The sequence below is a fragment of the Mustela erminea genome, chromosome 2, assembly GCF_009829155.1.
Source record: "Mustela erminea isolate mMusErm1 chromosome 2, mMusErm1.Pri, whole genome shotgun sequence".
In the NCBI taxonomy this organism is placed as follows: domain Eukaryota; kingdom Metazoa; phylum Chordata; class Mammalia; order Carnivora; family Mustelidae; genus Mustela; species Mustela erminea.
The window spans coordinates 152,391,451-152,416,105 of record NC_045615.1 but is presented as its reverse complement, the minus strand read 5'-3'; the positions used below and the strand labels follow the sequence as shown (position 1 = coordinate 152,416,105).

At 42.9% G+C, this 24,655-nt stretch overlaps 1 protein-coding gene across 2 annotated transcripts in view; it reads left to right on the top strand.

The window, feature by feature from the left end:
• The first annotated feature begins 543 nt into the window (after window positions 1–543).
• The window catches only part of CENPC (centromere protein C), a 99,419-nt gene continuing 75,307 nt past the window's right edge, over window positions 544–24,655 (top strand). Inside the window, exons 1-3 of one of the 2 annotated variants that reach the window (XM_032334454.1) lie at window positions 544–814; window positions 5,628–5,674; window positions 23,978–24,048. In XM_032334454.1, the coding sequence (XP_032190345.1) occupies window positions 797–814; window positions 5,628–5,674; window positions 23,978–24,048 (136 nt within the window). In that variant the 5' untranslated portion in view covers window positions 544–796. Of the gene's footprint in view, window positions 815–5,627; window positions 5,675–23,977; window positions 24,065–24,655 lie in introns of both variants that reach the window. The other variant, XM_032334455.1, reaches the window with a different exon arrangement.

Here is a 24,655-nt window from a genome sequence, read left to right as displayed (position 1 = left end):
TGGCTGAGTAGATTTCAAGACACCTGATTAGGACTCCTTTCAGGACATTATACTTAAATGACATATATTCACCTTGGTCATTTTGTTGGCAATGCTTCATGAAAATATTACCCACATATGTGAAAAAAGAATACATCATCATCATCATATTATTTTTACTTTCAGAGTTGATGCATAGATGGGCTACAGGAGGCTGACAAGTCTGCACAGTAAAATATTCCTCTTCAAACAACTTCTGCAATTTCAACCTCTTATCCACTCGAGTATTATTTTTTTACTCTATAATAGAACCGTCGACACGTCTTACACTGGGTTCAAGGGCAAAGGCCGCTCTCCAGACGGTGTCTACCTAAGTAAAACTCGTTTCAAGCTCAGTCTACGCTTGGCTGGGGAGCAAAGGAGGATCAAGCGTTAGGAGAAATGGAGGGCGGGGCTACGGGAAAGACGGGGCGGGGCTACGGTGGACGCTGCGAAGGGCGGGACTGCCGGAGCGTCCCGGGAAGGAGAGAGCCCGTAACGGCTCTCTATTGGGTCGCTCGTCTCGTTTTGCGCATGTGCAGACCGTTTCAAACCGCGGAGTTTGCCGGGCGCGGTGCCTGTGGGGCCGAGCCAATGGCTGAGGAGCTGGGGTAGCTCGCTTTTCGGCTCGCAGGTCCCTCGATTTTGCCGCTCTCCCACCTCAGGCTCCTGAGGCGCAGTCTAACCGCTCCTCCCGCGACTCTGGGCAGTGCCTGGCTTGTTCGGAGCCGCGGCCCGCGAGGACTTCCGTGCCAGACGCCCGGGGCCTGGTGGGAACATGGCCGCGTCGGGTCTGGTAAGTGCAGGCTCCGGCCGTTCTGGTGAGCGGGAGCTCGGCCTCCCCGTGCCCCGGCGCTCGGGGCGGGGGAGAACGAAATGTTTATTTAGCCTGTGCTGTGGCTTCGTGGAGAGTTCAGCGGGAAAGCCCGCGAATTCTTTGAGACGAACACTGATCGAATGCTGATAGCCAGAGTTCATTTTCGTGTTGTTCCTCAAGGGTTCCTTTAATTTTGGTTGCGATGGCATCGTTCTCTTCAGAGAATTGTGATTTAAACTTTTTTTTTTTTTTTTTTTTTTTTTTTTTTGGCCTAACTTTACGTCTTGGTCCTTGAAATAATTTTCTGTCTGTAGAAGTGTTGGGACGCCTTCAAAGTCTGGACGTGACGGTCTGGAGAAGCAGATTATTTGTACTTACGTATCTGCTGTTGATAAAGTTTCCCAGAGGGCGGCTGTTAAGTAAAAGGCGCTTAAGGTGGGAATGACTCAAGGGGGGCGGGCACTCGTTTTTTGTTTCCGTCTCTGGGCTCCCTTGATGGTCACGATTCTGTATTTCACACTTCGCTTAGGGTTCCTGTGTAGTTTACAACCCGTATCAGTCCCTGTCCTAGTGTATTTCCTACTCTCTCTCTCCCCCTTTAAGAAAATCTTGCTCAGGGATCTGCCCTTTATGTAAAGTTGTAAATGTGGGCTCGTACGCCTGGCGGTGTGTGAAAGGATGCCGGAGAGCGGACTTCTTAGGTGAGCACGCCCACTGTTTCCATTGTGTAGAATTTAAAAAAAAAAAAAAGAGAGAGAATAAGGCCATTTTCATTGGAGGGAGAGGAGGGGAATAAAATTTACCAAATGTCCACAGTTCCTTTTAAAAAAAGAGTTCATTTTTTTTTTTTTTTAAGTCTTAGGTTCTTCGCAAAATTAAGCAGGAAGTTACAGAGATTTCCCATACCCCCTTACTCCCGCCCATGCATAGCCACCCCTGTTATCAGTATCCCCCACCAGCGTGGTCATCTGTTACACGGGATGAACCTATACTGACACATCGTTATTGCTCAAAGTCCATAATGTACCATAGGGTTCACTCCTGGTGTTGTCCATTCTGTCCGTTTGGACAAAAATGTAATGACAGGCGTCCATCATTGTGCTGTCCTAGAGACAGGATTTTCACAGCCCCGATATCCTTTGTGTTCTGTCCATTTACCCCTTCCTCCCCACGCAGCTCTTGGAACCATTCATCTTTTTACCATCTTCATAGTTTTTGCTTTTTCCAGAATGTCATCGAGTTGGAATCACACATACATAGCCTTTTCAGATTGACTTTCATTTGACATTACACATTTATCCTTCGTATCTTTTCATGGCTTGATAGTTCTTTCCTTTTACTGCTGAATAATAGTCCGTGGTCTGGATATACCACAGTTTACCCGTTCACCTGACATCTGGTTGCTTTCAAGTTTGGCAGTTAGAAGTAGAGTTGCTCTAAACATCTGCGTGCAGATTGTTGTGTGGACAGCCGTGTGGACAACTCCCTTGGGTAAATACCAAGCAGTATGATAGCTAAGTCATGGTAAGAGTCTCTTTAGTTTTGTGAAAACCACCAAACTCTTCCAAAGTGGCTGTACATTTGGAATTTTTACATTCAAAAATAAATGAGAGTTTCTGTTGCGCATTTGAAGTTGTTGGGTATTCTAGATTTTGGACATATTCTAATAGGTAGAGTGATACCTCATTGTTTAATTTGCTTTTGATGAAATATGATGTGAAGCATCTTTTCATATGCTTATTTCCCATCTGTACATCTTGTCCCATGAAGTGTAAGGTCCATTTACTTATTTATTTATTTATCTTTTTAAAAGATTTTATTTATTTATTTGACAGAGAGACGTCACAGGTAGGCAGAGAGGCAGGCAGAGAGAGAGAGAGAGATAAGGAAACAGGTTCCCTGCTGAGCAGAGAGCATGATGTAGGGCTCCATTCCAGGACCCTGAGATCACGACCGGAGCGGAAGGCAGCCGCTTAACCCACTGAGCCACCCAGGTGCCCCAAGTCCATTTATTTTGTAATTGGGTTGTTTGTTTGTTTTCTTACTGTTGACTTTTAAGCATTGTTTCTATATTTTGGATAATAGTCCTTACCAGATATGTCTTCTGCAAATATTTTCTTCCAACCTGTTTCTTGTCCTCTCATTCTCCTTTAAAATTTTTTTTTAAACCATGATTAGGGTTTTATTTGGATAAATGTTGGCATGGATTTAAAATCTGCAGTTGAGGGGCGCCTGGGTGGCTCAGTGGGTTAAGCCGCTGCCTTCGGCTCAGGTCATGATCTCAGGGTCCTGGGATCGAGTCCCGCATCGGGCTCTCTGCTCAGCAGGGAGCCTGCTTCTCAGTGTACTTGTAATTTCTCTCTGTCAAATAAATAAATAAAATCTTTAAAAAAAAATCTGCAATTGATAATAATATTATCAATCATGTTAATAAACTCTTTTCTCATCGTGATCTCTGCCTTTCTTTTATGAATTTCTTCTTTCTTGAGAATGTTGCTGTTCAGAATTTGGGAAGCTTAGACTGGTTGAAATTAGTCTCAGTTCTCATACTGACTGAATTTCTTGTTTTTCATGACCGCAGTCAGTCTTCAATAATCATTACCCTTGTATATTTCACCTTCTTTAAAGACAAACATTTTTAATCTGAGTTTGTGGTCTCACTTAGTATATGAAAAACATAAGAAAATGGTGTTCGTGTGGTGTATAATACACTAGACAAGGCTCTGGGAAGAATATAGATAGCTTATCATGAAGTCTCTGCTCTCAAGTTTTTAAAAATCAAATAGAGGTCTTCAGGTTTTTAAAAATCAAATAAGAGATCTTCATCTTGTTGAATAATTGAGTCGAAAATCCTTTAGGTGGGGTCAGGCAAGGTAGGAGATCCCTATGGGTGGGAAACTACAATGGCCCAGAGACCTGTGTTGGAGCCTGAGTACAGTCAGGAGGGTGGTTCAGTTCAGGATGGCAGAGCATGAGTGGGGAAAGAGAGTGTTTATATGTGGTGGGGTCATTTATAGCCCATTGGGCCAAGTGAAAATGAGGCTCAATAAATATTTGGTATTGATAGTATTTTTTAAAGCATGCTGTTCATCCTGTTACTACCCAGTTTTCAACTAGGATTGATTTAACGATTAAAGATAGAACCCTAAATATCTCAAATATCCTCTCGGTTTCCAAAATCAGCATGTCTCTGTGTTTTATTTTTCCTGTTGTTCCCAGTGATGAGGCTGTTTCCTAGTTGGAGTTAATGACTTTTTTCTTTGTGGAAGCATCCTAGCATTTCTTAGTCTCACTTTTTCAGAAATTTCACTATTATGGCCTAGGTATGGATTCTCTTAAATTCATCATGCTGGCTATATGCTCTACAGATTTAGGGAATTTGATTGTGTATTTTCTCAGAGTAGATCTCGTTTCTTTTTCTTTGTTCTTTGTGGAATAACAATTGGTCAGAAGTTGGACCCCCTGAGTTTTGGAACTTCTTTGTTTCTCCCATTTTCTACTTCCTCTTCATTTTTTTGTCTTTTTTTCCCCCCTCTCAGACATATCTTAGCTTTTTCATAATTACTGCTTTTTAAATTTTTGGCAAAAATGTTTTTAATTATTAAGAATTTTTCTTGGGCTCAACGTAGTATACCACTTTTGTTTTATGAGTCCAGTATTTCAAATCTCTTTTCCATGTACTAATTAGAGTTTTGTTTTTTGTTTTTACATTTTCTCTCTCTCTCTCTCTTTTTTTCTCTTTCATAGAAGCCTAGCCTGGGTGGCTCAGTTAGTTAAGTATCTGCCTCCTGCTCTGGTCAGGATCCCAAGGTTCTGGGATGGAGTCCCTTGTTGTGCTCCTTGCTCTGTAGGGGCTTTGTTTTACACTCCGCAGGGTGTGTTGACACTCAATGTTAATTACTTTCAAATGTACAACATAAAAATTTGATGTGTTTATATGTTGGGTTATGCTCTTCTTTCTCATTCTTGAATTCATTTTTCTCTTGGGCCTTTTTCTTTTCCATTTTTAAAATTTGTCTTGATTTTCCTGTTTTGTTGAGAGACTTTTAAATGTCTGGTGATCTATAGATGCTGGTGGTATTTAAGACTGAAACAATAGAATACAGTTTTTTAGCTCTGTATTCTTTAAATTCAGTTAGTCAGTTAGCTCTGTGTTGATGGGGTGGGGATGTGGGAGTCTTTTATCCTGTTCATTCCCTTTCTCACTCTTTCCTCCTTCATATTTCGAGTTTTCCTAGTTCTGCATTGTTACGGCTTTTTCCTGGGCAGATTAGCTTTATGACCCATCAAAAACTGGATCCTCCGAGCTTATTTTTGGCTGCAACTACTTTTATTCTGCTTCATCAATTAACATAATCCATTTTTTTCAATCTTCTAGAAATTTGTTAAATTTTTTTGTTAATAGGTGGTCCTCTCTTCCACCCTCTTTTTCATTGTTTTATCTCATTTTAGTGCTTAATTATTACTCTACAGGGATCTGCCTGCAGGTAAAGGAGATAAGTAGATATTGCGAGTCAACCAATTTGAATTATTAGAAGCACAGATAGTTGGAATTTTGATGGAAAAGGTATGGAGGCAGGGTAGAGGAAAAGGAGAAAGATGGAATAAATCCCAGGGTGAGAAAATAGTATAAGCAAAGATTTTGAAACAGTAGATATGAGGCAAGTTCTCTTTAACTTGATCCAGATGAATTCCTCTTTATAGTATTATAATGGCCAATTATCAAAACTTGCTGAATGAATAAATGAGGAACTTAAATTTTCACCAGTTCGATGATTTATTTTTCTTTTAGGATCATCTCAAAAATGACTATAGAAGAAGATTTTGCCGACCTTGTGGGTGAGTTATATATTTAAGCTTTTTAAGTCATTTTTATTTCTATCTTCAGAAAGTGATTTTTAAATGAAGAAGGGAAAATCACTTCTAACAATGATTTCTGTGCCCACTGATTAAGTATAGTCTACTTAGTGATTTTATATTAACGGAAATATTAATGCAATCACTGTAGTGACTTAGCAGCAGTGAGGAAAGAAATTTAGCTAATAAATTATGGTTCAGGAAGAATCAGTCTTAGTTCTGACTGACAGCCATGGGGAAAGCACTCTATAGAGTGGATTGAATGGTAATATTACAAGGATGCAGCATATTTGTTGGGGCTAAAAGAAAACATAGGTGTAGGTTATAAAGAGGCAATATAGGATCTTTGTAGTATGGAACTGTTCAGTATCTTGACTGTGGTGGTGATAATCTGAACCTACAGATGTCATAAATTGCACAGAACTAGGTATTAACATAAACTCGTAAATGAGTACAGTTGACACTTGAACATCTTGGGGGTTAGGGTTGCTGACCACTAAAGTTGGAAAAGTTCAAAATCCTTACATAATTTTTAACTCTCCCAAAACTTCTACTAACAGCCTACTATTGCCTGGAAGCCTTACCAATAACATAAATAATCAACACATACTTTGTATACTCTATATTATATACTGTATTCTACAATAAAATCTAAAGAATAGAAAATGTTATTAAGAAAATCATAAGGAAACACAATTACAGTATTGTACTGTATTGGTAACAGTAAGTTTTTGTTGCCTGTTTACAAGAATTGTCTGTTATTACCTATATTAATATAGTCTTATACAAAACACTGTAGATGTTATATATATTACTAGCACTAGACATCAGACATGAAAATATGTGGGAAAGAAATTCATATTTATTTACAAATATAATAGGTATTGATAAAGAAGCTGTAATATGATTGCTTTATGGTAGCCTGGTGTGATCAATATGATTGTTTTATGGTAGCCTAGTCTATACACTACTGAATGAATTATAAAATTTTTATAGCATACAGCATATGGTATAATAGTTATATTCATAATATAGTTTGGAAACATTGTTACTCTTTTATTAAACCACTTACCTGTGAGGAGAGACATATTATATGGTAGTATAATTCTTTGAAAGGAAAGTTAAAGACAGCGAGATAACACATTATTAATTTTATATTAAATATCACTCACCTTATTCCCATGTAAAGATAGACTATCTACTTCCGACAGGTTTTGCACAAGGTGTTCTACACAATGAATCCTTAGGTGATGATGATGACAATGACACACAAATGTTTCATACGTTTTTTTGCTATACAGTTAATAGATTTTCACATGTGCACACACACATACATAGTTCATTAATGATATGGCGTACTGATTACTGTTCATTAAGTGGAAGTGGGTCATCACAAAGATCTCCATCCTCATCGTCTTCACATTGAACAGGCTGAAGAGGAGGAGAAAGAGCTGAGGTGATTTATTTCAGGTGTGATGGAGGCAGAAGAGGTGGGGAGGTAAAAGGGGAGGCAGGAGAGGCAGGCATGCTTGGTATAACTTTATACAATTAGACCATAATTTTTGTCTGATGTTTGCTTTTTCATTTCTCTAAAATTGATTTTATATGGTACCAGTGGTACCAGTCCGTCTGCTGTTTACCTTATTTTCACTGTCTGTTATGACAGTTAGAAGGTCCATGTCATAAAAGAGGCCAAAAACAGTCTGGAGTAATTGGAAGCCTCTATCAGATTATCTAATGTCAATTTGTTTTCTGATAGTGCTACTGTATCTCCTGCCTTGTCTGGTACTGATTTAGAAGTGCTCATCTCCAGATAGTCATCTTCTGTTAATTCCTCCGGTATTGATGTCTATTAGCTCTTTAATTTCTCCAAGATCTTTATTTTAAAACCCTGTACCCCAACCTTTTTTGCCATATCCGCAAGCTTTTTTTTGACTTTTCTTGTTTGGCTCCATTGTAAATCCTGTGAAGTCATGTATTACATCTGCACATAGTTTGCTCCAGCAGGATTTTATTGCTTTGGGCTTAATGGTTTTCATAGCTTTTTCTCTAACAATAATGGTATCTTCAATGCTGTAATCCTTCCAGACTTTCATGTTGTTTTCTCTGTTACATATTCCTTAGCATAGAGAACCATGTGTAATGAGTCTTTACAGTCCTTATGATTCTCTATTCTGGAGGCTGAATTTGAGAAGTTGTGTTGGGGGCAGGTATACCGTTTTGACTCCTTCAGTGTTGAACTCTTGGGATTTTGGGTGGCCAGTGGCATTTTTAATATCAGAAGAACTTTAAAAGCCAGATAGATCCTTACTGGTAGGATACCTCCTGAATTCAGGGACAAAGCACTGGTAGAACCAGTCCAGAAGAAGGATTCTCATTGCCCAGCTTTCTTGGTATCGTACAGCCCCAAATCTGGCAGCTGGTGTTTATCTTTTTCCTTCAAAGCTGGGGTTTAGCAGTTTTGTAGATAAGTCAGTCCTGATTATTATTATTTGCACAAAACAGTAGAGTTAGCCTATCCTTTGCTTGCTTCTCTTCCTTAATAATAAATGTCCTCTATGGCATGTTTTTTCTAGAATAGGACAATTTTGTCTGCTTTAAAATATGTTTGTACAGAGATCCTTTTTACTCAGTGATTAACTTTTTCTGCCTTTTTTTTTTTTTCTTTTTTGGGAAAAGTAGCTTTATTTATTTGAGAGAGAGAGAGCGAGAGAGCATGTGTATAAGCAGGGGGAGGGGCAGAGAGAGTGGGAGACAAGCAGACTCCTTTTTGTGAGGGGAGCTTGGTGAGGGGCTTGATCCCAGGATCCTGAGCCAAAACCAAGAGTTGGATAATTAACTGACTGAGCCCTCTTTTTTTTTTTTTTTTTTGAGAGAGGAGTGTGGGAGCAGGCATGCAAGCAGGAGGGAGGGGCAGAGGGACAGGGAGAGAGATAATCTTAAGCAGGCTCCATGCTTGATGGAGGGCATGGAACCCGATGTAGGGCATATTCTCATGACCCTGAGATCATGATCTGAGCTGAAATCAAAAGTCGGATGTCCAACTGACTGAGCCGGTTTTTATTATTATTATTATTATTATTATTATTATTTTGAGAGGGTGTGCACAAGCAGTGGGGACAGTGCATGGGCAAAGAGAGAAGGGAGAACACTTTAAGCAGACTCTGCACCGAGTGGGGAGCTCCGTCTCCTGATCCTGAGATCATGACTTGAGCTGCAGCATCTGGGAACTTGTATGCTGCCTTTTTTTTTTTTTAAGATATTATTTATTTGAGTGAGAGAGAGCATGATAGGAGAGAAGATCAGAGGGAAAAGCAGACTCCCTGCAGAGCTGGGAATCTGATGTGGGATTCCGTCCTGGGACTCTGGGATCCGGACCTGAGCTGAAGGCAGTGCCTTAACCAACTGAGCCACCCAGGTGCCCCTGTATACTGCCTTTTGTTCAACAGAAGAGTCTTATGCTGTCTTGACTTTTTAAAAATTAACATATAATGTGTTATTTGTTTCAGGGGTTCAGGTCTGTGATTCATCAATCTTACACACTTCACAGCACTTGCCATAGCACACACCCTCCCCAGTGTCCATCATCCCGCCACTCCATCCCTTCCACCCCCTTGCACTCCAGCAACCCTCTGTTTTCTTTCTTTTTTTTTTTTTTTTTTAAAAGATTTTTATTTATTTATTTGACAGAGAGAGATCACAAGTAGGCAGAGAGGCAGGCAGAGAGAGAGAGAGGAGGAAGCAGACTCCCGCTGAGCAGAGAGCCCGATGCGGGACTCGATCCCAGGACCCTGAGATCATGACAGGAGCCGAAGGCAGCGGCTTAACCCACTGAGCCACCCAGGCGCCCAGCCCTCTGTTTTCTGAGACCAAGAATCTCTTAAGGTTTGCCTCCCTCTCTGGTTTCGTCTTGTTTCATTTTTCCCTTCCTTCCCCTATGATCCTCTGTCTTGTTTCTCAAATTCCTCAAATCTGTGAGATCGTATGATAATTGTCCCTTTCTGATTGACTTATTTTGCTTAGCATAATACCCTCTAGTTCTGCCCATGTGGCAAATGATGGTAAGATTTCGGTTTCTCCTTTTTGATGGCTGCATAATTATCCCACTGTGTATATATACCACATCTTTTTTTTTTTTTTAAATATTTTCTTTATTTATTTGACAGACAGAGATGACAAGTAGGCAGAGAGGCAGACAGAGAGAGAGAGAGAGAGGGGGAAGCAGGCTCCCCGCTGAGCAGAGAGCCTGATGCGGGGCTCAATCCCAGGACCCTGAGATCATGACCTGAGCTGAAGGCAGAGGCCCAACACACTGAGCCACCCAGGTGCCCCTATACCACATCCTCTTTATCCCTTCTCTGTTGATGGACATATAGGCCCTTTCCATAGTTTGGCTATTGTGGACATTGCTGTTATAAACATTGGGGTATATGTGACTCTTCAGATCACTACACTTTTATCTTTGGGGTAAATACCCAGTAGTGCAGTTGTTAGGTTGTAGGGTAGCTCTATTTTCAACTGTTTGAGGAACCTCCATACTATTTTCCATAGTGACTGCACCAGCTTGCATTCTCACCAGCAGTGTAGGAGGGTTCCCCTTTCTCCACATCCTCACCAACACCTGTTGTTCCCTGACTTAAAATTTTAAACCATTCTGACTGGTGTGAGGTGGTATCTCACTGTGGTTTTGATTTGTATTTCCCTGATTCCGAATGATGCGGAGCACTTTTTCATGTGTCTGTTGGCCATTTGGATGTCTTTGCAAAAATGTCTGTTCTAGTCTTCCACCCATTTCTTTTTTTTTTTTAAGATTTTATTTATTTGACAGAGAGAAATCACAAGTAGATGGAGAGGCAGGCAGAGAGAGAGGGGGAAGCAGGCTCCCTGCTGAGCAGAGAGCCCGATGTGGGACTCGATCCCAGGACCCTGAGATCATGACCCGAGCCGAAGGCAGCGGCTTAACCCACTGAGCCACCCAGGCGCCCCTTCCGCCCATTTCTTGATTGGATTATTTTTTCTTTGGGTGTTGAGTTTGATAAGGTCTTTATAGATTTTAGATACTAGCCCTTTATCTGATACATCATTTTCAAATATCTTCTCCCATTCTGTCAGTTGTCTTTTGGTTTTGTAGACTCTTTCCGTTGTTGTGCAAAAGCTTTTGATATTGATACTTTGATGAAGACCCAATAGTTCACTTGTGCCCTTGCTTCCCTTGCCTTTGGTGATGTATCTAGGAAGAAGTTGCTGTGGCTGTATTCTCCGCAAGGATTTTGATGGATTCCTATTTCACATTGAGGTCTTTCATCCGTTTTGAGTCTATTTTTTGTGCATGGTGAAAGAAAGTAGTCCAGTTTCATTTTTCTGCATGTGGCTGTTTTCCCAACTCTGTTTGTTGAAGAGACTTTTTTTCCATTGGACCTTTTTTTCCTGCTTTATTGAAGATTAGTTGACCATAGAGTTGAGGGGTCCATTTCTGGGCACTCTAGTCTGTTCCGTTGATCTGTGTGTCTGTTTTTGTGCCAGTTACCATACTGGCACTGATTACAGCTTTGGAATAGAGCTTGAAGTCTGGAAATGTGATGCCACCAACTTTGGTTTTCTTTTTCAACATTCTTCGGGCTATTTGGGGTCTTTTCTGGTTCCATATAAATTTTAGGATTATTTCTTCCAGTTTGTTGAAAAAAATGGATGGTATTTTGATAGGGATTGCATTAAATGTGTGGATTGCTTTAGGTAGCGTAGATGTTTTCACAATTTTCGTTCTTCCAATCCATGAGCATGGAATGTTTTTCCATTTCTTTGTGTCTTCCTCAATTTCTTTAATGAGTATTCTATAGTTTTCTGAGTATAGATTCTTTGCTTCTTTGGTTAGCTTTACTGCTAGGTATCTTATGGTTTTTGGTGCTACTTTGATTGACTCCTTAATTTCTCTTTCTTCTGTGTTGTTGGTGTATAGAAATGCAACTGATTTCTGTGCATTGATTTTACATCCTGACACTTTACTGAATTCCTGTATGAGTTCTAGCAGTTTTGGGGTGGAGTGTTTTGGGTTTTCCACGTAAAGTGTCATATCATCTGCAAAGAGTGAGAGTTTGACTTCTTCTTTGATGATTTGGATGTATTTCTTTTTGTTGTCTGCTTGCTGAGGCTAGGACTTCTAGTAGTATGTTGAATAGCAGTGGTGATAGTGGACATCCCTGCTGTGTTCCTGATCTTAGGGGAAAAGCTGTCAGTTTATCCCCATTGAGACTGATATTTGCCGTAGGTTTTTCATAGATGGCTTTGATGGTATTGAGGTATATGCCCTCTATCCCTACACTTTGAAGGCTTTGATCAAGAAAGGATGCTATACTTTGTCAAATGCTTTTTCAGCATCTATTGAGAGTATCATATGGTTCTTGTTCTTTCTTTTATTAATGTATTTTGTATCACATTGATTGATTTGCAGATGTTGAACCATCCATGCAGCCCAGGAATAAATCCCACTTGTTTGTGGTGAATAATCCTTTTAATGTACTGTTGGATCCTATTGGCTAGTATTTTGGCAAGAATTTTTGCGTCCATGTTCAGGGATATTGGTCTGTAATTCTCTTTTTTGATGGGATCTTTGGTATTTGAATCAAGGTGGTGCAGCCCTCACAAAATGAGTTTGGAAGTTTTCCTTCCATTTCTATTTTTTAGAAGAGTTGGAGGACAATAGGTATTAATTCTTCTTTAAATGTTTGGTACAATTCCCCTGGGAAGCCATCTGGCCCTGGGCTCTTGTTGGGAGATTTTTGATGACTGCTTCAATTTCCTTACTGGTTATGGGTCTGTTCAGGTTTTCTGTTTGTTCCTGGTTCCGTTTTGGTAGTTTATACATCTCTAGGAATGCCTCCATTTCTTCCAGATTGTCTAATTTGCTGACATATTATTGCTCATAATATGTTCTTATACTTGTTTTTATTTCTTTGGTGTTGGTTGTGATCTTTCCTCTTTCATTCATGATTTTATTAATTTGGGTCCTTTTCTCTTTTCTTTTTGATAAGTCTGGCCAGGGGTTTATCAGTCTATTAATTCTTTCAAAAAACCAGCTCCTAGTTTTGTTGATTTGTTCAATTGTTCTTTTGTTTTCTATTTCATTGATTTTTGCTCTGATTTTTTTTTTAAATTTTATTTATTTATTTGACAGACAAGTAGGCAGAGAGGCAGGCAGAGACAGAGAGAGGAGGAAGCAGGCTCCCTGCTGAGCAGAGAGCCAGATGTGGGGCTTGATCCCAGGCGCCTGAGATCATGACCTGAGCCGAAGGCAGAGGCCTTAACCCATTATAGGGCTTGTGTTAATCCATTCTGTTACCCTGTGTCTTTTGATTGGGGTATTTAGCATATTTAGTTTCATGGTAAGTATTGAAAGATACGAATTTAGTGCCATTGTATTGCCTGTAAGGTGACTGTTACTGTGTATTGTCTCTGTTCCTTTCTCATCTATGTTACTTTTAGGCTCTCTCTTTGCTTAGAGGACCCCTTTAGGTATTTCCTATAGAGCTGGTTTGGTGTTTGCATATTCTTTTAGTTTTTGTCTGTCCTGGAAGCTTTTATTTTTTTATTTTTAATTAATTATTTTAATTAAGATATAATGTATTATTTGCCCCAGGGGTACAGGTGTGTGAATTGTCAGGCTTACACAGGTCGCAGCACTCCCCATATCACATACGCTCCCTAATATCCATAACCCAACCACCCCCTCCATACCCCCCTCCCGCCAGCAACCCTCAGTTTGTTTTGTGAGATTAAGAGTCTCTTACGGTTTGTCTCCCTCTTGATCCCATCTTGCTTCATTTTTTTGTTCCCTACCTCCCAAGCCCCCCACTCTCAAATTCCTCATATCAGGGAGATAATATGATAATTGTCTTTCTCTGATTTATTTCGCTCAGCATAATACCCTCTAGTTCCATCCATGTCATTGCAAATGGCAAGATTTCATTTCTTTTGATGGCTGCATAGTATTCCATTGTATATGTATACACCACATCTTCTTTATCCATTCATCTGTTGATGGACATCTAGGTTCTTTCCATAGTTTGGCTCTTGTGGACATTGCTTCTATAAACATTCAGGTGCATCTGCCCCTTCAGATCACTACATTTGTATCTTTAGGGTAAATATCCAGTAGTGCCATTGCTGGGGTGTAGGGTAGCTCTATTTTCAACTTTTTGAGGAACCTCCGTGCTGTTTTTGTCCTGGAAGCTTTTTATCTTTCCTTCTTTTTTCAGGGACAGTGTAGTTGGATATACTATTCTTTTTTTTTTTTTTTTTAATATTTTATTTATTTATTTGTCAGAGAGAGAGAGAGTGAGCAAGCACAGACAGACAGAGTGGCAGACAGAGGCAGAGGAAGAAGCAGGCTCCCCGCCAAGCAAGGAGCCTGATGTGGGACTCGATCCATGACCCGAGCCGAAGGCAGCTGCTTAACCAACTGAACCACCCAGGTGTCCCGGATATACTATTCTTGACTGCATGTTTTTCTCCTTTAGTGCTCTGAATATATCATGCCAGTCCTTTCTGGCCTGGCAGATCTCTGTGGATAGATTTCCTGCCAATCTAATATTTCTACCATTGTATGTTATAGACCTTTCGTCCTGAGCTGCCTTTAGGATTTTCTCTTTGTCTTAGGGACTTCTAAGTTTTACTATTAGATGATGGGTTGTTGACCTATTTTTATTGATTTTGAGGGTGGTTTTCTATGCCTCCTGGATTCTGGTTCCTGTGTTCTTCCCCAAATTAGGGAAGTTCTGTGCTATAATTTGCACCAATATACCTTCTGCCCCCTCTCCTTCTTCTGGGATCCAAATTATTCTAATATTGTTTCATCTGACAGTATCACTTATCTCCTGAATTCTCCCCTCATGATCCATTAGCTGTTTATCTCTTTTTCTCAGCTTCTTTATTCTCTATCATTTGGTCTTCTATATCACTAATTCTCTCTTCCACCTCATTTGTCTTAGAATTAAGAGCCTCCATTTTTGATTCTTTTTTTTTTCTTAATTAATAATACTTTTAATAAAATTAAGTTCTTATTTTTTTTTTTTTTTAAAGATTTTATTTATTTATTTGACAGAGATCACAAGTAGGCAGAGAGGGAGGCAGAGAGAGAGGAGGAAGCAGGCTCCCCGCCGAGCAGAGAGCCCGATGCGGGGCTTGATCCCAGAACCCTGAGATCATGACCTGAGCTGAAGGCAGAGGCTTAACCCACTGAGCCACCCAGGCGCCCCAATAAAATTAAGTTCTTAATAGCACATTTAATACAATAGCCCTCCCCTTCTTGGTTTCTCTGCGTTTTGTGCAACTTTACTTTGACTTGATTATCCATGGGTTTACCGTGGAGACCACCCCCTGCCCCAGGGCTGTCTCCCCTCCCTCCCTACCCCACCCGCACCCTCCGCCGGGAAGGGGAAGCCCTCCCCACCCCAGACTCTACCTTCCCAAACTAGCGGGGTTTCTAGGACAAAAAGAGCAGGGGGGACTCTCCCTAGGTGGGGTGAGAAGAGTAAACCGGGGAGAGGGAGATGTGTTGGGGGCTGAGGGCCGGGGAGAGGCACGACAGAGCCTCAGGTGTGACGCTGGAGCAGGTCCCCTGTGCTCCCTGGGGCGGGACGGAGGGCCGGCCCTGAGCCGCTGGTGGGAGGCAAGTGCTAGAAAACAGGAGGTGATTTCTCACATGCAAAGCCACGCTCCCAGGTTTCCTGTGGGGAGGGCGAGGTGCCCCCAGGGCAGGGCACCCTGGGGGAGGCTGTGTCCTGAACACTTAGAGCTGCAGGTGGCCTGGAGCACAGGGCTAGGGGCAGCGCCCCCCCCCCCCCAGTCCCTGCTGCCCGCCCCCTGCCTTCATACCCCTGGGGGCCCCAGTTTTCCCAGGCCTTCAAGGAGTATCTACACTGTACCCCAGTGGGTGGGAAGTCCTTCTTGGAGTCTAACTTCTAGGAGACAAAGCAGGCCCAGAGAAAGAGCCATGACTGAGATTGTTAATCCCACAGAGGCCAAAAACTAAGCGGGATACCGTGTTGGAGTGAGGACAGGGGCCTGACCCCCAGCCCTCATGAAGCTCCAGGAAGGTGGGAAGTGTGTGCGTGTCTTGTTTCTAGATTCAAGACCTACCAGGCTCTTGAATCAATTCCCCGCGGGGTGAATTGAGGTTGCACTTTAAGGACTTCCTGGGGCCTGGGAAAGTCCTGGGGCCTGGGAGAAGCAGGTCCGGGAGGGTCTGAGCTGGGAAGCCTGCACCCTCCCAGAGAGCCCCAAGAGGACACAGCACTTAGGAGTAAGGACTGCTCTGCAGAGACCTGGGGACCGACAGGGTGGTGGGCCCCCAGGGGCAAGGGCACAGGCGAAGGCGCTCACCTTCCCCTCCGCCCTGGCCGGCCCAGCTCCCATGTAGTTGAAATGGATCAGTGTCCATCTTTCAAAGACCCAGGGGATGGAGCCCCTCATCTGTTTGTCCTACAATTTAAAAATCCAAGGATTCTCAGAATCAACCCCAGCAGACCAGAAGCTCCAAGCTCCGCTAGCGGCCTGCTTCTGCCCGGTATCTGGAGATGGGGGCTCCCCACATGCAGGGTGCACTTGACCGCTTCCGTCAACTACTTTCCTCTCGTTACAACTTTTATACATTCTACTGGACCCAGGGGCCCTCGATGCTACTAAACTTTAAGCTATCTGAATATCATCTACTAAGTAACTAGTAATTCTTTCTTTTTCTCTAGGATTATATGAAATAAATTTGAATTATTATTATTAATAATTATTATTTTGTAGTATTCTTTTCTTTTAAACCCCTCGGTTTCTTTCTTTTTCTTCTCTCTCTCTCTCTCTCTCCCTCATTTTTGGTTAAACAAAACAAAACAAAACTAGTTCTCTTAAATCTCGCACCTCTCTGAGGGTTCCCGCAGGCCTGCTAGGCCTCAGCTCTGGACTTCCCCTCCCCACTCGCCCCTGGGAGGGGGGGGGGGGGGGGGGGCAGCCCAGGATCCTCAGTCCAAGCCTCTTCCTTTCTTGTTAATCCCTTTCTTTGTTTGGCTCTGCCGGCTCCCCCGAGGGGGAGGGGAGTGGGGAGGGGGGCCCATGGAGTGAAATCCAATCTACTCAGGGCCCCAGAGGGACCAGGTTCCCCCAGGCCCCCCAGCTCCACCACACATCCCAGGACGCTCCCCACAAAAAAGCAAATGACATTCCTCCCCAAATAAAAGTGGGGGAAAAAAGGAACGTAAACCCGAACATATATTAAAAATACTTTTTTTTTTAAGATTTAACTCTGAATACAAATGTATTTTTTTTCTTCTTCTCTCCCTACATATATTCTAAACCTTCTAAAGTTTTTTTATTTTTTTTAAGGATCACTTTATCATAAAATAAAATATCCTTTTCATATAATAAATTACCTAATAAAAAGTCTTTTTTTCATATTAGCCCAGGTTCTTTGCTACATTTATACGGTAATAAACGCCTTTATTAAAATAGAATATTAAATTATAAAGAACTGTTTTTTTTTTTTGCTATTTTTGTTTTGTCTTCTCTGTGTTGTTCGCCTATCTCGCTCCCTCTCGCGCTTTCTCTCCTCTGTTTTGTCTCTCACTATGTGTGTTTTGCGTTGATTTCTAGGTTTGGCTCAATTAGGGCGGGACTGAATTCTCTGAGCCCCCTAGCCTAACAGTCTTCTGTCTTTGTGGGTAAGAAGTGGAGAGGGGGAGGGGGACCGACAGACCGACATCCCTTCTTCCCACCCCCCTCCCCATCCCCCTCGGCGACCGACCGACCGAGGGCGCCCATTTGGTTTGGTTTCTATTGTACACACATCTCAGGATGGCTCACGTTGGCGGGAAGGAGGGAAGTTGTCCCAGGCCACTTTCCGGACTGGGACCTCCTTCCTCTCCCCTCCTGGCTGGTGGTCTGGAGGGGCAGGCTGAGGAGAGGTGAGTGAATTCACAACCGGAGGAAAGAGAGGAGGAATCCCCCCTGTGCCTCCATCCCCGCGCCCCCTCTCCAGCAGACAGAATGGGACTCCCCGAGCCTCCGTGCTCAGAGGTCACCTAGGACAGAGTCCCACCCCACTATATACAAGAATCGCCTGGGACCCCCCCCCCAGGGACTCCCATCCCCCACCCTCTCCTGGCTCGGCCAGCGGAACCAGGAGGGTGGGAGGCTGGTGGCAGCCCCAAGTGAGCCTTAGGGAAGCAGTGGGGGTGGGGGTGGGGCGGGGTCCTAGGCTTGTTAGCAATACTAGAGCAGAATGTCGCACCCCAATCCCGCCTGGTCCAGGACTGAACTCTCTCTGAAGACCCAGCCTCTCCCCACAACCACGAAGGGTGGGACAGAGACTTCATGATTTGCTTGCTAATAGGGGTTTGGGTCAGGTCCAGAGAGGGGGCGCAGGCCCCGGGAGAGGCAGGGGGAGGGGCAGCCCCTCCGTGCACCAGCCTCTCCACCTGCCTCAGGCTCCTTCCTGCCCCTTGAACAGCAGACGCGCGACCCTGTCTCTCCTCCGCCTGCCGCCAGAAGATCCAGCCTGAGAACTGCTCCCTAAATACAATGCCCAAAGATGGTAGAGGCAGAGGTTTGACCCCTGATGTACCCCAGTATTAGTCCCCTCCTCAAATTTTCACTGAGAATGGGGATACATTCTATCAAGAATTCGAGATGTTTCTTTGGAGGAGTGGGGAGGGCCTCCAGGTGCCAGAAGAGGAATTAGGGGGGGTTCACCCAAATGCTCTTCTCCCCTACTTCTCCCCAGGGGGATGGTGAGCCCAAAGCTGGACTAGAAGGGCCAGGAAGGAGGGGAGGGAAGAGAGACAGAGGAGGACAGAGCTGGGGACGACAGCCGACAGCTGTCAAGGGGAAGCAAAGCGGAGAGCTGGTGGTGGAGGAGAGGCGAGGCCAGCCCAGGGGGAGGAGGGGTGGGGAGGAGAGGGTGAGAGGCGCTCGCTCTCCACACCCCTCCATCCAGCTCTGAGCCCTTTATGGATGGACACGCCTCCCCTCCAACCCCAGGGAATCTGTGCAGACTTCTGAAAGGGCCCCAACTCCCTCAGACCACTGGAAACTCAGGAGCAGATGCCCAAAGGGGATATGGCATTGGGGGGGGCGGGGGGATTTTAAGGGTCACATAAGGAGGTCAAAGGTCAGGGCCAGAGCGGCTCGAGGGCTGGAAAGAGCACCTCCAGATACAGATGGTAATGCTCCCCCTCCCTTTACCCAATCCCCCCCAGAGAGGAAGGGGTGGTGTGGCGCAGATAGGGGGCTGGGCAGAGGGGGGTCAGGATGCCTTAGCGGGAGGCCCCCTCTGGCCAAACAAAAGTTTCTCGTAGCTGCTTCCAGATAGAAGGGTGTGTTGAGGTATCAGAGTTGTAACTCTAGTAAAATTTCCTGCCTGGCCCCCTCCCAACCTTTCCATGACGGGGTGGCCAGAGGCTCTGAAGGTGGCCCACCCCACCCCCCCAGCCACCGTCGCCTCCCCGACCCCTCCCCACGGATCGAGTATGTCAAAGCACCTTGCTCACTGAGCCCACTGATTTCCAAAAGGCCCGGGTGGAAAACAGATCCAGGGCGGGAGGGTGGGGGTGGGGGTGGGGGCGTCCTCGGCCCAGGGAGGGAGCCCAGAGGCTGGGGGCAGGGGGTTTAGGAGAATATTCGGATGGCTTGCGTGGCTGTGATGTGGCAGACGGGACACTCCGTCCTCTCGCAGATGCGTACTGCGCACGCCATGCAGAAGAGGTTGTGTCCGCAGGGGACCAGGGCAGCGGTCACCTCGCTCTGGAAGCACACCATGCAGTCCCGCCCGCCGCCAGGGCTCCGCAGGCCGCTGCCCAGTTTGGAGAAGCCCTGCAGCGCACTCCATGCAGAAGAGGTTGTGTCCGCAGGGGACCAGGGCAGCGGTCACCTCGCTCTGGAAGCACACCATGCAGTCCCGCCCGCCGCCAGGGCTCCGCAGGACGCTGCCCAGTGCAGCGGCTCCCCCGGCGGCCCTCTGGGCAGGCTGTCCAGCTCCGGCCCCGCGGAGGCGGTGGGGGAGCGGTGCGCCCCCGGGGGCGCGGCGCGGGCCTTGGCGGACGACGACGAGGACGAGGAGGCGGAGGAGTCCATTTTTGATTCTATATCATTAATAGCCTTTTTGATTTCAATTTGGTTAGATTTTAGTTCTTTTACTTCTCTGTAAAACAGTTCTCTAGTATCTTCTTTTTTTTTTTTAAGATTTTATTTATTTATTTGACAGAGAGAGATTACAAGTATACAGAGAGAAGAGAGAGAGGGAAGCAGGCTCCCTGCTGAGCAGAGAGCCCAATGCGGGACTCGATCCCAGGACCCTGAGATCATGACCTGAGCCGAAGGCAGCGGCTTAACCCACTGAGCCACCCAGGCGCCCTCTCTCTAGTATCTTCTATGCTTTTTTCAAGCTCAGCTGTTATGTTTCTAATCGTCATTCTTAACTCTAGTTCTGATATCTTACTAATGTCCGTATTGATTAGGTCCCTTGTGGTTGGTACTGCCTCTTGTTCTTTTTTTTGAGATGAGTTTTTCCATTTTTGTCATTTTGTCCAGAGAAGAATAGATGAATGAGAGAACAAAATGCCAATAGGGTAACAATGACCTCAGAAAAATATACACTAAATGAATCAGAAGAGACCTGTAATTGAGGGCAAAAAAAAGGGGGGAAAAAAAAGAAAGAATATCATCAGGCTGGTGAATAGAACAGAGCCACACTTTAGATTTTGGGTGTATTTTGGTCTGTTAGAAAAAACTGCCTCCCAGGACACCTGGGTGGCTCAGTGGGTTAAAGCCTCTGCCTTCAGCTCAGGTCATGATCCCAGGGCCCTGGGATTGAGTCCTGCATCAGGCGCTGTGCTCAACAGGGAGCCTGCTTCCCTTCCTATCTCTGCCTGCCTCTCTGCCTGCTTATGATATCTGTCTTCCAAATAAATAAATAAAATCTTTTAAAAAAATAAAAAAAGAAGAAACTGCCTCCCCAAATTTTAAAGAAAGAAAATCATGTATATGTATACACACCCTCCCCACACACAAATAAGGGTAAATGTGATGAAGAGATGGAATATGACTGTAAAGATGGAAATTTAAAAAGATTTCTAAAAAGTAATTGATAAGAGAAAAGTTGATTGAAAAAAGAAAGAAAAAAATTAAAAAAAATAAAAGGAAGAGAAACATCCTCAGGCTGGAGACTAGAAGAAAGCCATACACTAGATTTAGGGTATAAGTCTGTTAGAAGAAAGTATATCCCAAAATTTTAAAGAAAGAATAACAAACACACACACACACACACACACACACCCCAACACACATATATATACAAAAAATAAAGTTAAATACAATGAAGGAACAAAAAATGAATGTAAAAATTAAAATTAAAAAAGAGTTTAAAAAAGGTATTGATAAAATAAAATGATTAAAATAAGAAAGAGGAAAAATTAAAAAAAAAAAGAAAAAATAAAATTAAAAAAAATTTAAGTTTGAAAGACTAAAGAATCATGGGAAAAAAGCCATGAATTCCATGTGCTGTATTCCCCTGGTGCTGGAGTTTTGCTGTTCTCATTGATTGGTAAAATTGGTCCTGGCTGGATATTCTTGCTGATCTTCTGGGGGAGGGGCCTGTTGCAGTGATTCTCAAGTGTCTTTGCCCCAGGCGGAATTGACAGCGCCTTTACCAGGGGCCAGGCCGAGTACTCTGTTGTTCGGGTTTGCTCTTGGTGCTTTTGTTCCCTGACAACTTTTTGCACAGCTTTGGTGGATGAGAATGAAAATGGCAGCCTCTCAGTCTCCAGGCTGGAGGAGACAAGAGCTTGGAGGCCCACTCCCCAGTGAGCCCTCAGAGAAAAGCTGTCAAACACACCTGTCTCCCTGGTCTCCAGCTGTACTCTGTGCTCATCTGGCCTGTGACTGTTTGTTTCTGGGACACGAGCCTGTTTGGGGTCTCCAAACCCAGCAGATTCTTGCAGTGCGCTCCCGCGCTGCCCGTCCTGGTGGAGGAAGGGGGGGGTCTCCCCGATTTGCCACTTGTAGGGTCCTTGCCCGAAGAACAGTAGCCTGGCTGTGCCAGGGATAATGGTTTATGGCAACCCTGAGCCGAGAACGCACTCCTTAGCTCCGTCTTTGCAGCTGGCTTCCCTGCTCTGATACCTGGGAGTTGTGCCGCACTCAGGCAACCTCGGTCTTTCTGGGACCCTGAGGCTCCTGAGACCACACTGTTTCAGTGGGAGCTCCACCGCCTCCCCTGGCCTGTCCTTAGCCACTGGAGCTACATCCCTCAGTGGAGCAGACTTCTCCAAGTTCTGATTTTGTGCTCTGCTGCTCTGTCACTTGCCAGGAGCTGGCTGATGGAGGCCTTCTCTCCTCCCTCACCAACCCACCGCGGTCTGTATTTCTGTATATCGCCTTGTATTTACTTTCCCGAAAGCCTTACCTTTCAGAAAGTGGTTATTTTTCTGTTCATAGAATTGCTATTATTTTCTTTGATCTTTTGAGTCTGTAGGTGTTCAGAATGGTTTGTTAGCTATCTAGCTGAATTCCTGGGACTAGAAGGAATTTAGGTTTCCTAGTGCTCTGCCTCTTGCTCCTAATCTTGACTTTTTAAAAAAGCCAAGTCTCTTTCTAAATTGTCAGACCATCCTTTCCTGGCATTAAATTCTCTAGCTTTAGATCCTTCACTTCCTTTGCTTTAAGATGTTTTATAGTAACCTTGCTTTTTTTCAAGCCATATTAGTATCTGTATTTATGCCTTTCTCGTAAGAGGTCCTGCAAGCCACATAAAAGCTGCATTTTCAGTACAAGATAAAAAGCTATTTAGCAAAATGCAAGGTTTTGTATCTGCTGGCACAGCAGCAAAGACAGCTTCACTAATTTCTTTTTTCACAATAGTCCTTATGCTGCATTTATTTATCTTGAAATAGCAGGCAACCACAGAGGCAGACTTCAGTCTATGGTATATATAAAGTAATTCAACTTTTTCTTGTAATGTCATGACGGTCTCTCTGTTTCTTGGTGGCATTTCCAGCATCACTAGTGGTACCTTGTTGGGTCCCCTGGTGTTATTCGGGGTTTACAGTATTGCACTAAACATAATGAAAAATGGGAGAACTGTGAGAGATCACTTTTTACTGCCAATTCGCAGTTTACTGGAGAAGATGAACTGCTCACTCAGAGATGATTAGTGTTAGATGGCATTTTAAGGGGATACTCACTAATACTTGAGCTCAGCACAACAGCAGCAGAGTGACTGTAAAATTATTACAGTTGTACAGCATGCACTACAGTTTTATGCCATTATGATTTAACTGCATCTTTACATTTCTTCACATCTCTTGACTACAAATAGCACCATGTATTGCATGTATAAGTTTTGATAAATTTTAACTTCTAAAAATAGATTTGTCTGTATTTTATGGTAGTAAATGGTAAAATAGACTAGTATCTACATGTATTTTATGCATTCATGACATACTTAACTTTTTGTTAATTTCTTTTTATATTTCTGGGCTATGTGGTTTGTCTGAGTTTTTTCAAATTTTTGCAGATCTTCAAAAATTTTCCAGTATGTTTACTGAAAAAAAAATCTGTATGAGTGGATGAAAAAAAAAATCTGTGTATGAGTTCAAACCGATATTGTTCAGGGGTCAACTGTATGTGTAGAAATGGAGAAATCAGAAAAGATTAGTGAATTGTGTTGATATCAGTATCCTGGTTGTGGTAGTATCGTATAGTTTTACAAAATGTTACCATTGAGGGAAACTAGATAAAAGTGAACAAGGGATTTTCTCTATTTTATTTCTTACAACTGCATGTGAAACTACAATGAAAATTTTATACTGATTCATAAGCTGCTATTAAGGTTAATAATATTAAATAAAAATGCATTGGAGAACTTGAAGGGAAGACTGTTACTTGGAGCTATTAGTACTGTGACCATGAGTTTTTATTAAAGAAGTGTTTTAGTATGGATTGGATTTGTTCAAAACCATTTATATTGTTGTTTAGATATACCAGTAGTCTAAAATGGCTTTAGATGTGGCTCTTCAATCAAGGAATGTAATTGTTAATGTAGATAACAGTATACTGCTTCAGATACTTTTCTGGAAACTCTTGGACTCTCAAGTACTTGTTTTGTCCTGAGATAGTAAAAGTGATATTTTCCCCATTAAGTAAAATAACATTTTATAATGAGATACTAAATTTTCAAAGTAGATGGTAACTTAAATAGCAAATATCTTCTGGAAATGATATGTGACATTTTCCCTTCCTTCTTATTAGAGCACCTGACATTAAGACGAAGCAAGGCCAGAACATACTGGAAATCTTGCAAGACTGTTTTGAAGAAAATAGTAAGACATCTTAAAGGTGGACTTTGATGGTTGGGTTGGATGAAAATGTAAATTTGTCATATTATTAAATTATTAATATTAAATTCAGTAAATACATTCTGACATTTAAATATATAAAATATTTTCCCAGAATGTTAGTACATGTGTAATCCTTTATGTATTTCCTGATACACTGAGGATGATAGTAGCAAAAAAGAGAATAATTTATCATTTCCTTTAGTTCATACTAGATTCTTATACTCTGGGAGTCCATAAATAATTATCATACACAGGAGAAGGTATTTCATATAGTGGGAGTAAATGTGCGGAATACTTAGGATCTCTAAGAGGTAATGTTTGGTGATACGCAGTTCTTTCTATAGAAATGGTGAGTTAGGGCAAAAACTTCTCTAAGTGCTTGTCAGCATTAGAAGGCATTGAAATAAGAGAATAGGCCAACCAAAGAAACAATGGAAAAATATTTCTTCTATATAAGCACTGAAAGAAGAGCTGTTATATTATTTCTTCAGGAATCTTGTTTGCCTTTTTCAGTTCCTGATGCAGTCTAGGAACATTTGAATGTTGAAGTGATGTTTGTACTTAATTTTAAACTAATTGTTTTTAAAGA